General features: G+C 55.7%; 1 protein-coding gene across 4 annotated transcripts in view; it reads left to right on the forward strand.

The window, feature by feature from the left end:
- RPTOR (regulatory associated protein of MTOR complex 1) overlaps window positions 1-13096 on the forward strand; it is a 334022-nt gene that overhangs the window by 126955 nt on the left and 193971 nt on the right. For all 4 annotated transcript variants that reach the window (XM_027052276.2, XM_053212252.1, XM_027052278.2 and 1 more), the window contains one exon: window positions 8319-8477. In XM_027052276.2, coding sequence (XP_026908077.1) covers window positions 8319-8477 — 159 coding nt within the window. The remainder of the gene's footprint in view (window positions 1-8318; window positions 8478-13096) is intronic.

A 13096-nucleotide genomic window follows, 5' to 3' on the forward strand; every position in this document is an offset into this window, starting at 1 on the left:
TGCCCGGGCGTGGCGGTGCTCCCGTGGGGACAGTGCAGTGGGCCCCACCACCAAGGATCCGCTTTTAGGACACGAGTGGCCTGATGGTGTGCTTGGGAAGGAAAGTTCTGCCAGACTGGAAGGACGTGGAGAGAGGCTGGCCAGGAGGCCTGAGGACAGTCGGGGGCCTTTGACCCCCGATGAAGCAGAGGCAGGACAGCCACGTGTGAGGGACATGCCCCGGGCACACTGAGCCAGGCCTGGGGAGCCCCGGACGAAGGGGGTGTGAGGGGGAGAGCGGAGGGAGGGACGGGATCGGGATCGAGGTGCGTGGTCTCAGTGACTCAGAACCAGCTGACGCCAGCGATTCAGGTGGGGAGCCCGGGGGCGTGGGCCCGCGAGGAGCAAGGCAAGGGATTCTTCCATCGTAGGTTTGTGCTGCACGCACGGGGAGCTTGTGGTGTGAGACAAAGGAGGCTGAGTTACAGCCACGCCCGGGGTTGGAGGGAGGAGGCTGGGGAGGAGAGCCACGGAACGCAGGGTGGAGATTGACCCTTGGGGGAGTGAGGAGCCTCGTCAGACGCTGGGGACCTGGCTGGCGACGGGAGCCTCAGAGCACTTGGCCGCAAAGGCCTCATGACTCTACAGGACGGTCTGAGTACATACAGCAGCGATGCATCGGAATGGCTTGAAGAGGAGAGGTCATCCGTGCCGAGGTCATGACCACGTGTGCACTCCTGCCCCTGCAGACACCGTGCCGTTCCTCACGCTGGTCCTGCAGCCAAGGCGGAGGAGTGGGATCACCCAGTCAGCCGTCCGCCCCACTCCTGCCCCGCTGCCATCTAATTTCCTGCGTTTGCTCTTGTCCGCTTTGTCTTTGCCTTAGGGAGGCCCCCCTGCAGCCTGCAGTCAGGTGTCTGTCTCGGTGCCCCGCTGCTCCTCTGTCCTCTCATCTCCACGGAGCTGTCCGGAGAAGGGAGAGGTCTTTTCGTTACTTTTCATGCCGTTATAAACCTTGGAAGACGTGTACATTTGCCAGTGACAAAGTAAATCTTCTTTCCTTCTGTCTCTGCTCGCGGACAGCACTCCTGGCTTCTCACACCAGACAGACAGCGTGGCTCTCGGGAGGGTCACCTGTCCACCCAGGAGTGCCTGCTTATAGAAAGTGCCAGCCGCGTATCGCCGTGCTGCATTAGCTGGGCGCGTCCGCGGGCGCTCACGTTGCCCCCAGCGTCCGCCTTGAGCTTGTTTGGGGCGGCAGGCCAGCCTGCGAAGGCGGGACATCATCTGCCACGGGGCCTGGGTTCTGTGGCGCGGGCACCGGCTTCACCGCCGTCCTCCGTCCCAGCAGAACTGGAGGTTTTGAAATCCTAAGCAAATGGGATACTCCAGTACTCCAACAGAACAGCTCTTTTGGGGAGAAGCTCGCTGGGCTTTGCGAACTCTAGCAGTGAGTCTTTATCATTTGGTCATACACAAACATTTATTAAGTGCCAACCACATGCCAGGTATTGACCAGGGAAGTGCTGGTCCCTGCCTTCATAGGACTTTTACCAATCGGGGCAGGAAGAAGGTGGAGGGAGGGCAGACAGAGGGGTAAGAAGCAGGTGGAGTCAAGGGTCATACATGCTGCGGTCAGGGACCTACGTGTGCTATGGGAGCATTTGGCACGGGGAACCTAACCCGTTTCTGGGAGTACCTGAGAGTGAGTTCTCGAGAATTCACATTTAACTTGATGTTTGAAGAAGGAAGAGGAAATGCCCAGGCAAGACTTGGAATTGGGGGTCGAGGAAAAGTAGGAAGAGGTTCCGGACAAGGGCTAGGAGGTGGGTAAGAACATAAGACTTGAAAGATACTTCCTTGTGCCCGGAACGTAGACTCTCAGAGGCTCTGCAGACGAGGGTTTGCAGGGACTGAAGGGCCGTTCTGAAGAGTTTTTGGGGTCCGTGGGAAGCCATCAAAGGGTTTTCAGCAAGTGAGACATACCGAGTTTTAAGGAATGGATTTGGATCCAGCCAAACGAGCCTGGCAGGTTCCTCAGGAAGTTGTAGTCACGTAAGAAATTGATGACTGACGGTTGTGGCTGACAGTGGTGTTGTTGGCAGCGGCATTGAGGACGGTGGTGATGATACTGGGGGTGGTTAGGCTGAGGGTGAGGGTGGCGGTGACCGTGATGGTGGTGACCGTACGTGCGGTGGCTTGGCTTAGGTCGGGTTAGTGCGAACGGAAGGTGCTGTAGCAGCAAGAAGTGCTTTTTGAGAGGCAGGAGCACAAAGTCCCTGCACTGCCGGGGCCTGGAGCCTTCCATGTGGGGCTACCGCCTAGGACAGCTGTCCTGTGAGCAGACCTGACCTTCCTCCTGCCCAGCATTTCCCGGAAGTCCGTGCTTCCTACTTGGAAAGGGGCAGAGGGTGAGACATTTTCAAGACCCCAGACCAGGGACGAAACTGGCCCAAATTCTAACATTATGTTCGCTCACCCCTTCCTTCTCTGCTGCTGAGGAAGGATGGGAGAGCGGAAACAACATCGCTGATACCCTCACGCCTGGCTGGGCGAGGCCACGTGGTCTCTGCTCGACACCCCGGAGAGGAGAGGGCGCTGCCCGGGGGCTCCTTGCTGCGGGATCTGTCAGGGGACGGGACCCTCAAGTGCAGCCCCCGACCCCCCATGCTCCAGGCACACTCGTGACCCCCCGGGGTCTGTCCTTGCGCAAGGAGGAGCCAGACGAGAAGGCGGGCACGTGGCACACGCCCCGCTCGGGCCTCCGTAGCACAGGCAGCTGCCCGGTGTCACCGAGGGGCAGGCGGACGGCGCAGGGGCGAGGGGTTCGGGGCCACGCTCTCCTTCGTCCAGCCACAGGGCAGCCTTTCTTTTCTCTTCCTCGCCCGCCTCCCGCAGAAGTTCCACACACGTGCCTGACTGCGTCCTGAGGGTTGGACTTGGAGCCAGGATGCCGGCCACCGCGGGCCGCGTTGCAGGGACTGCGTGTCACCTCGTGTGCGACTCGATGCTTTCTCTGCCGCTCCTGCCCTCAGACCCTGTGGCCGGGATCCAGGCATTGTGGTTTTGCCACCGCGCTATGGCGTGGTGACATTTAATTTAGCGCTTCTCGTTTCAGAGCCCTTAAAAATACTAATTAATTCGCATAAAACCCCAGGAGGCATATTATTCATCTCTGTGGTGCCTTTCATGCTCGTCTGTTAATGGTCCTTTTTGTGCCTAGGTGGAAAGCGAGGCTAAATCATCTGTTTGCGACCCCGCAGGAGAAGACCTTGGTGGAGCCAAGGTCAGCGATAACGAGTCCCTGATTCTATGGACGTCTCTGAGGAACGTCAGCCGTGGCCTCATGCGTGGGTTGGGAGAACAGCACTGCCCCGTGGAACTGATCTCGGGAGGGGTGGGTGGTCCTGCCCTGGAGCCGAACCCCGGTTCGGTCGCCGCGTGGGGGAGGGCAGAGTGAGGAAGGCTGCGTGCTGGGACAGCAGGAGTGACGCGGGGGCTGCAGCGGGAAGCACTTGTCCCGTCCCCTCCGGAGGTGCCCAGTGGCCTGGGGCTGTAAAGCGGGCGCAGGCCCCACAGAGCCGGCAGCCTGCTGCTCCTGGGACCTGGTGTGAGGTCTCCGGGTGTGGCCTGGTCCTGTGTTGGGGTGCCTTGTCTTTGAGCAACTCTTCACCTCCGCGCGGGGGGCTTTCTGTAGCCCGAGGAGCGAGGGAGCCACTGAGGAAGAATTCACAAATTTGGAGGCTCCCCGATACCTGGGGTTTAGCGTGGGCCCTGCCCCTCTGGTTGTCTCTGCCTCGCACGGGCCGGCTGCCTGGCCAGTGCCGTGCTCTTGCGCCCGCGGCCGCGACTTCAGAAGCCTTTCTGACCCTGCAGCGTGTCCTGTTCTCTTTAAGGGTCAGTGGCTTTGATGCGCGTGAGCAGAGTCAGGCGTCCAGGGTGGCGAGCCGCGCTCCTGAACCAGGGGGCGCACGGCACGTGTGAGCGTGACCCCCGGGGACCCGCCCGCCTGGCCGGGCTGTGGGCACGAGGCATCCCACCCTCTCCCCCTTCTGCCTGCGGCTCCGCGAGGCTCGGCTCTCTGGCGGGATGGTGCTCAGGAAGCCTGTTGGGGGCCCGTCGGGGCTGTGCGTGTGCTGCCGTCGCCGTGCGCCTGTGACAGTTCGAAGTGGGGGCGGAGGTGTCCTCGGAGGGCGTGATGGTCGGCAGCGGGGATTACTGTTCCGCGTGTGGTGGCAGGAGGCCTCAGGAGAGACGTGCCCGTGGGTCGGGGGGGTAGACGTTCGTGCGGTGAGATGGGTTTCCTGTTTTGTTCACATCGTCTAATAAAACCGCCGCAGTCTCGGTCAGTGTCCTCGTAACGTAGCCCGGCAGAAGGGGCGGCGTGAGAGGGGTACGGCGCCCACCACCGCACCCCTGCCCTTGCCCCCGCAGCAGACCCTGCGTTCCCCGGAAGCTCCCCACCACTGGCACCTGGTCCTCGCTGTGGTTGGAGAGGACGTCTGTCCCCACGCACAGCCTCCTGCGAATTTGGGAACTCTCCCTTCGGTTTGATCCGACAGCCGTTTCCTCACCCCAGTTGCGGAAATGCTGCTGCTGGGGACAGGGTCCCGTGCATCTCAAGGCAGCGCCCCTGCAGCATGCATGGCCCCGGCCCCCAGGGGGGTGGCTCTGTGCACACACAACTGGGCTTCCCTCCAGGGCGATGCCCCGTTACTGCTCTCGGTAGTGAATGGAAATGTTTTCAGTCGCCTTGTGCTCACAGGGATAATAAATCGCGAATTCAGAACTCCTTTCAGCGCCCGTTGAAGTTGTTTTGTGACTCAGCCTCCATCTTTACTCTTCCCTACATGAGTCGCCCAGAAGCCTTCCTGGAAATAGGAAAAACACGGCCCGGAGCGGGACTCCGTGAGGTCGGCTCCCTCCCAAGGCCGCTCCCTCCCCTTCAGCCCGCGGGCCCGCCGCCGCTGTGGCTCCTGGAGCTGAAACGGTCGGAGTACCTCTAGCTACTTCTGCCTATCCGGCCAGGACGCACGGGTATTTAATTTATGAAAAGGCCCAGATCAAAGCGTCTACCAAGACGGGGAGGGGTTTGCTGCCCAGTGTGGTCGTCACAGCAGCCCTCAGTCACTGGATGGTCCAGACTCGGGGCCACGCTGGTCGCGTCACAGTGACTTGGGTGTTCACCGGGGTCCTGTGCTCCGTTGGGGGTTTCTTCTGGGGGTGGGGATTTGGGGGATTTGAAAGTAGGCTCCACAGATTGACCCCATTCCTACCTGGTCTGCGGTTGTTTTTATCCTGTTCGTTTGCAGACTGAACTTCTAGATAGTTCTGCCTGTAACTCACTTTCCGATGGCACGGCGTGCTTGTGCGGATGTGGTTTTGGGGGATGTGTCCGAGTTATCTCGATAAGATGTTCCCTGTCTGCCCCAGAACTGGATTTCCATTTATCGGTTACCCTCATCTTGTTTTATGGGGCCAACGAAAATTCAGCTGATTAGAGCGTTAGGACCCAGGACCCTGGCTCTGTCTCACTCTGAGCACAAATCCACGGTTCACCGATGACAAATCAGGAACGTTGACGTTTATTATTTTCTTCACTGTTAAACATGCAGATTCCAAATAGCAGAGTAGCAGGAATTAAGGCGAACAGGTAAGCGCCCAAAGACGTCTACATACGGACTTCCTGGCAGTTCGCGGGGATCCACTCGTGTCATGTCAGCAGCAGGAAGGACTCTCCGTTTTCCTTGTTTCATTACTAACGATAGAGGTCAGTGTCCGTCACATCAGTCCCTAATAACTGAGTGTGTTGTGTGCAGCCGTGGGAGGGATGTAAAGACAGAGCCCCATGCTGCCTGGCCTCACGGTCCCGGTGGGAACCACACGGTCACACACGGACGTGTAACAAAAGGTGTGTGTGAGCCAGAGAAAGAAGACATAGGCACCCCTGCCCCGAGGGTCCCGGCAGGAGTCGTGCACAAGAGCTGGGTGCTTCCAGAACACGTGGGTGAGGATGCTGCCCTCTGCGTCCCGAGCCCCTGCTCCCACATGGACCATCTCCGTGCGGGCCAGCCCTTCAGAGCCCCCACACAGGGGACCCACAGCCTCTGTCAGCGTCAGATTAGTTCACGCTGCCTTGGTGGTGAAAGCGAACTTGGAAACCTCACGTACATGTGAGCCTTGTCTCGAGCCTCCTCTGTGACACCCTTACTTTACGAGGAGCATCCTGGCCCGTATGGAGGAGACATGGGAGGGGAAGGCCACGTGGCTGGACCCTGACCTGCGCCTCAGCACAGGGTTCTCAAATTGTCTGCGGAAGAACAGGGGCGCTCCCCTTGGGTTACTTTGCTTACAGGCGTGGGAAGTGTGGACAGTCTGGAAAAACTTGTGTTGTGAATTTCACCATCCCGAAGCTTTCATATTTATGCATCTGCTGATAACTTTGGGACTGCGAGATACAGCCTGTCTCCAAGGGTCTCGTGTGGTTGATTACAGACCACTCCCGTGTGCAACGGGCCGCGTGTCCCCACTGGTGTCTTCACCTCGACGCCTCATTTTCCTTTGAAGGATCAGGAAGCCTCTTGTCCTTGGAAGCCGCATGCGGTCCTCAGGCCTTCTAGCTGCTTCCTGTCTCTGCTGCTCTCTCCCCGCTGCCCTTCGCACACAACGGGGATGCTTCCCCGGCAGCAGGTGCGCGGAGTGCCGTGCGGGCACGGGTGGCAGCGGCCCGGCCCGGGCACTGTGTGTGCTCCGCGTTCTGACTGCTGCTTTCTTCGGGTGACGTCACCGTGTTACTTTTTATTTAGCTTTTCAAGTAAAGTTTTAAAAGTTCATCCAAGTAATAAACATACACGTTATTTTTAAAAGTCGGCGCGTAATCCCTACCTAGCAGCAAACCCTTTTAGCTGTGTTTTTCTAGGAGATACGGCCGTCTTTTTATGGGGCATTCTTACGCTGCTCTTTATTGACTTACAATTTGGGGCATTGTTTTGACGTCCTCGTGTGGCGTTAGAGATTCCATGCACATCACGTCCCCTCCGTCTTCCGGTGTGGTTCTAGATTTACTCAGTCAGTCTTCACTGGGAATTCACCACCGAATAGATATGAAGTAGGCCCCTCGGGTGAGCCCCACATGCCCGTTTCCCAGCTTCAGCATCACCACATGGCTTCGTTTCTGCGCTTAGGTCAGCTGGGCATTAGAACTGGTTTTGATGAAATAAAATCAGAAATCCAGGAGATGTGTGTCTGGGTATGACTGTGGGCTTTGTGGGGTAGCCCCTCCCCTCCGGCCTCCCCATTCCAATCAGACAGATCGTGGAGGGTGTCTGGGGGCGTGGGAGGGCTGGACCCTCGTGGTTTCCGTTTCTCTGTGTTCCTGGCCCTTCTTGTGTGGTCGTGTCTCCATGAGAATGTCAGTGGCAGTTTCTTGGAAGCAGTAAATAGCCTGTTATATTTATGGGAAACGCATTGGATTTGGCGGTAAACTCAGGGAGAACACATATACTAAGAATGTTGGTGCCAGGGCGCCCGGCCAGCTCAGTAAGTGTGCCACTCTTGGTCTCGGGGTCATGAGTTCGGTGCCGTGTCGCACGTAGGACTTGCTTAAAAAACGATAAGAAAAGACTGTTGGTGTATCTACCCAAGTGGGAACGTCTTTCCGTGTTTCAAGCCTCCTTCATATTTTCCAGGAGAATTTTTAAAAATTTCCTCATCTGGGTTTTTTTATGTTTCACGTCGTTTACTTCTGTGTGCTCAATCTTCTTTTCTGCTTTAGAAATGGGCGTTCCGTACGTTTACGTCCTGTAACTGTTCACTGTCGTGTGTATAAGGGCTGTTGATGTTTGTAGGTTCATCTTAGGCCCTGCTGATTTGGGGGGGCCCTTGGCCTCGATGGGTGAGGGTCCAGGCAGGAGCAGGTGGGGGCTGAGCCGGGCCGAGGTGGCGAGGGGGAGGGGCCGTCGGGGTCCTTCCTCTGTCTTTCTTTTCTGTCTGTGGTTCTCTTGCTGCCTTATGCTGCAGCCTCCCGCAGAGAGTTCTTCTGGAAGGATTGAGTGTTTCTGAGAAATACCTGGCATCCCGGCGGCGGTACGTTTTGCTCAGCGTGGCCGTGCGGCAGGCCTCTCCATCCCGTGGGACCGTCACGGTGGCTCCCAAGGAGCGTCTGTCGGGTGGGGGCACGTGCCCGGCAGCCTCGAAAGAGCCATCGCCCGCTTTCAGGGGCGGAGAAGCTCGGGCTCACGTGTGCGGGGTCACGTGCCGCTCAGAGCAGGAATGGGGGGTGCGTCCCGGGTGCTCCCGCGAATCCACGGTGAGTTTCTCGATTTCTTCTCCCGCAACAGGCCCGGTACAAGCAGAGCCTCGACCCGACCGTGGATGAGGTGAAAAAGCTCTGCACGTCTTTACGCCGTAACGCCAAGGAGGAGCGGGTCCTCTTCCACTACAACGGCCACGGGGTGCCCAGGCCCACCGTGAACGGGGAGATCTGGGTCTTCAACAAGGTAGGAGCTCCGTCCGAGGTCCTTGGGAGCCCCGCCCGTGTCTCTCTGCCACAGAATGTTTCCGCGTGGGAGCTCGGCCACGGGTCCCGTCCGCCCGTGGCTCCGCTGCTGTCTAGACCCTGCCTCTGCGGACCCGGATGTGGTCGGGCTGGACAGGGCGGCGGGCCCGCCGTGTGGCGGGGACCCGTGGGATCGTCTCCGTGTCAGCAGCGAGGCCTGGGCAGCAGGCTCGAGGTGCCGGCTCTCGTGCCCGCGTGGCGGGGCACCGTCTGGGCCACGCTGTCTGGTGTGGCCCTCGGGTGCGCTCTCCCCGCAGGAGGCAGGACTCGCACGGTCGACACGGTTTCTCAGGTCAGGCGGAGTCTTCCTTAGAGAACCCGCGATTTCCTGACGAAACAAAACGGTGCACGGGTTCCAGAGAGCGCCCACCGCGACACCTGTGGACGCGGCCTCTGCTCTGCCCTCCCCAGGGCGGTGCTCCCGCCTCCAGCTCCTCCAAGGCGACACCCCTTCCGCCATCTTCCTGGCCGCGAGCGGCGAATGTCGCGCCCACCCTGTGGTGGGGCGGCGGCTGCGGCCGCGTCCTCTCGGCTCGCGCGCGGTGTGAAAGGCAGCGCCTGGAAGGGTGCAGGGTTTGACGCCACGTGGCCACCGCCGGTTCAGAAGACGTGCCTTCAGAGCCCCTGTGCCCTCCTCAAGTGCAGCCTCCCTTGTCCCCGCCAGGATCCCAGTGGATCTCGAGTTTACCGCGACCTCGCTTGCCTTTACGGTGTCCCCACTCTTGTGTGGCTGTCCAGGTGTGTTGGTTTTGGGTGCGTTCTGGTTGACGAGACTGGGATCCTTCTGTGCCTGCCCCTCTCGCTCTGTGTCACACTCTGAAGACCGGTCCCTGCTGTCCCTTCCCCCTTCCCCCAGTCCCCTGCCGCTGGCTGTGGGGACGTCCCGGAACCTGCCTGGTGCCTCCTGTGCAGACAAGCTTCTGAGTGGTTCTGTCGTCTTCCTGTTGCACGCTGCCCGAGTGTCTTCCGTTCCCCACCTTCTTCCCCAGACTGTGGACAGGGTTTGTCCTTTCTGCACGGTGTGGGGGCCAGCGCGGGTCTCCCCGGTGGCCGTGCCCTCGAGCGCCCTCTGCTGTGCGTGCCGGCCGTGGAGGCTTCCTCTGCTCGAAGTGCCAGCTCCTCCATGTGTCACTGGGGTTGCTGCGTCCCTCTTCTCACTGATTTGAAGGAATCCCTCATCTTCTGGACAGCAGCCCTTTATCACTGTTAGGAATTGCGAACGTCCTCCCTGAATTATGGCTTGGTGTCCCTTAACGGACAGGAGCTCTTTACGTCCAAGTGGTCAGCTTGGTCAGTCTTTCACTACGGTGCGGACATTTTGTGTCTTTAAGAAGACTTTCCTCATGCCAAGATTTAAAAAGTATTCTTTTCTTTTTTTAAGTTTTCATTTTTTATTTATTTTGAGAGAGACAGAGTGCAAAATGGGGAGGGGCAGGGTGGGAGAGAGAGAGAGAGAGAGAGAGAGAATATCCCAAGTAGGCTCTGCAGAGTTCACACAGAACCCAACATGGGGCTCGAACTCACAAAACCGCGACACCATGACCTGAGCCAAAATCAAGAGTCGGTCGCTCACCTGCCCGAGCCCCCAGGCGCCCCCAAAAGTGTTCTCTGTGTTCTTCCACAAGGGTTGTATTTTCGTCCATTACATTTAGGTCTCTAATCTACCTGAAACTGATTTTGTACATACTGTTATGTAGGAGTTCATATTCTTTTCCCCCCTCCAGTGGATACCTACCTGTTCCGTTACTATTTAATGCCGTCTTTGAACGAAATCGAGTTTCCATAGTGTGTGGGCGTGTTTCTGAGCTCTGTTCTGCTCCATGGGTCCTGCCTCTGTGCCAGGAAACTATTTTAATGAGCGTAGGTTTCCAGTGATTCCTGGTGTTTGGGAAAGCGAATTCCTCCTCTTTGTTCTTCTTCAGTCGCGTCTTGGCTGTTCTTGGTGCTTTGATCATCCAGGAGACTGTTGAACCAACTTGTAAATCAGTGGATTAATGATGGGGGAGACTCAGCGTCTTTACAACGTTGAGTCTACCAAACTGTGTTCTTTTTTAGGTGTCTTTCAGTAGTATTTCACAATTTCATACAAGTTTGCATCATTTGTTAGATATATTCCTAGATTCTCTATATTTAAAAAAAATTTTTTTAATATTTTTATTTATTTTTGAGACAGAGAGAGACAGAGCATGAGCAGGGGAGGGGCAGAGAGAGAGGGAGACACAGAATCCAAAGCAGGCTCCAGGCTCTGAGCTGTCAGCACAGAGCCCGACATGGGGCTCAAACTCACGGACTGTGAGATCATGACCCGAGCCAAAGTCGGACGCTCAACCGACTGCCACCCAGGCACCCCGATTCTGTATATTTTTGATGTTACAAATGTTTACTATAAAACCTGTGTTCTGTAAGTTTTTGCCAAGGAGTATGGAAAGACCGTTGATTTTTGTACATTAATTTTATGTTTATCAGTTTTGCTCTTCTCTTACTGTTTCTTATAATTTATCTGTACACACTTTTTTGTTTTCTTAGTAGATATTTGGTGGGTATAGAATAACAAATAACAAGAAACTTAGCATCGATTCTGTAGTATCATTTACTACAGACAGCATGTCCACGTGCTTCCGACCATCTCAAAACTGTGTTGTTTTTTTTTAATTTTTTTTTTTAACGTTTATTTATTTTTGAGACAGAGAGAGACAGAGCATGAATGGGGGAGGGGCAGAGAGAGAGGGAGACACAGAATCTGAAGCAGGCTCCAGGCTCTCAGTCATCAGCCCAGAGCCCGACGTGGGTCTCGAACTCATGGACTGCAGGATCGTGACCTGAGCTGAAGTCGGACGCTTAACCTGCTGAGCCACCCAGGCGCCCCTCAAAGCTGTGTTTTAATAAGCAGTGTTTGTTTGTTGGTTTTGTTTGGGATCCAGGATCCAGTCCAGGTTCACACACTGCCTCCGCGGATATAGGTCCTTCTTTGCATTTTTTCCAAGTGAAATTATTTTATTATTGTCTTTTTGTAGCGGGTTACCATAGTTACACATTGGTCTTTTAATAAATTATTATTACTAATAGACTTCAGTTTTTGGAGCAGGTTTAGTTTTATAGAGGAATTGACAAGGAGACTTTGCCTGCACTCTCCCTGCCTCCCCCGCCCTCAGTTTCCATCGTTAAGGTCTGGCTTTGATGTGGGACATTTGCCACAATTCGTGATCCAGTATTGGTCCAGTGTCATTAACTAGCTTCCAATGCAGCATTGATCCAGTGTCATTCGCTAACGTCCATAGTTCACGTTAGATCACTCTGCGTCGTACGTGCTCTGGGTTTTGCCGGATATGTCATGGCACGCACTCACCATTACGGTGCCCTGCAGGGTAGTCTGACCCCTAAGAATCCCGTGCTCTACTGTTCGCCCCTCCTGCCTCCCCTTCCCGCCCCGGCAACCACGGCCGTCCACTGTCTCTGTAGGTTTACCTTTCCCAGAGTGACATTTACTTGGGATCATACAGTGTGTAGCCTTCTAAGATTGGCTGTTTTCAACAAGAAGTGTGTTTCTGTGGCTTGATAGCTCATTTCTCTTTACCACTGAGAAACGCTTCATTATCTGGATGGACCACTATTGAAGGACATCTTGCTCGCTTCTGGTTTTTCTTGGCTGTTGTGAATAATGCTGTTATAATCCTGTGTGTGCGGGTCTTTGCGTAGATGTAAGGTTTATGCTAATTCGAGTAAATACCTAGGAGTGCCGTTGCTGGATCAGATGGTCTGTTCGGCTTTCTAAGAAATGGCCAAATCGTCCTCCAGAGGGGCTCCATCAGTTCGCCTTCCCAGCAGCAACGAAAGAGAGTTCCTGGCCCTCCCCATCCCACCTCCAGCGTGTTGTTGCCAGTGGTTGGATGTCGGCCCTTCTCATCAGGTGCTATCTCATTGCTGTCAATGTGCTATCAGCTGCTAGCTCAGCGGTGCTATCTCGTTGTTGTTTCAACTTGCCTTTGCTTAATGACCTGGTATGGAGTCTTCCCAGGTGCTTAGGGGCCATCTGTAGCCTTCTTTACCCGTATCTTTTGCCCACTTTTCAACAGGGCTGTTTTCTTAGTCACTTTTTAGAATTCGTGTTGCAGTTTGGATGCAGGTCCTTTATCAGATGTGTGTTTTGTAAAGACTTCCTCCCCCTCTGTGACCGACTCCTGTTTCCATTCACTCAACAGTGCATGTTGTGTTTTCCGTGAACCCAGACCCGTTTTCTCTACAGCGTCCCACATTCTAGTTTAATCTGGCTTTTTTCATAAGTTTATATCACGCTGGATTGAAAGCAAGACCAAACTTTGTGTGTCGTGCAAATAACTAGTCGTAAGAGTGCTGAGGGGGCCAAAGTACTAATCAGGAAACGGATTTTGAGACACGAGTGTTGCCAGAGGTGAAGAGGGACATTTCACAATGACAAATGGTTAGGTCATCAGAAAGACGTAAACTGTCCTGGATATGTATGTGCTTGATAGGAGAGTTCAAAATGCATAGAGCAAGATTGCCAGAAGCAAAGAGAGGAAGCAACCAGTCCATAATTCCAGT

The sequence above is a fragment of the Acinonyx jubatus genome, chromosome E1, assembly GCF_027475565.1.
Source record: "Acinonyx jubatus isolate Ajub_Pintada_27869175 chromosome E1, VMU_Ajub_asm_v1.0, whole genome shotgun sequence".
Taxonomy (NCBI): Eukaryota; Metazoa; Chordata; class Mammalia; order Carnivora; family Felidae; genus Acinonyx; species Acinonyx jubatus.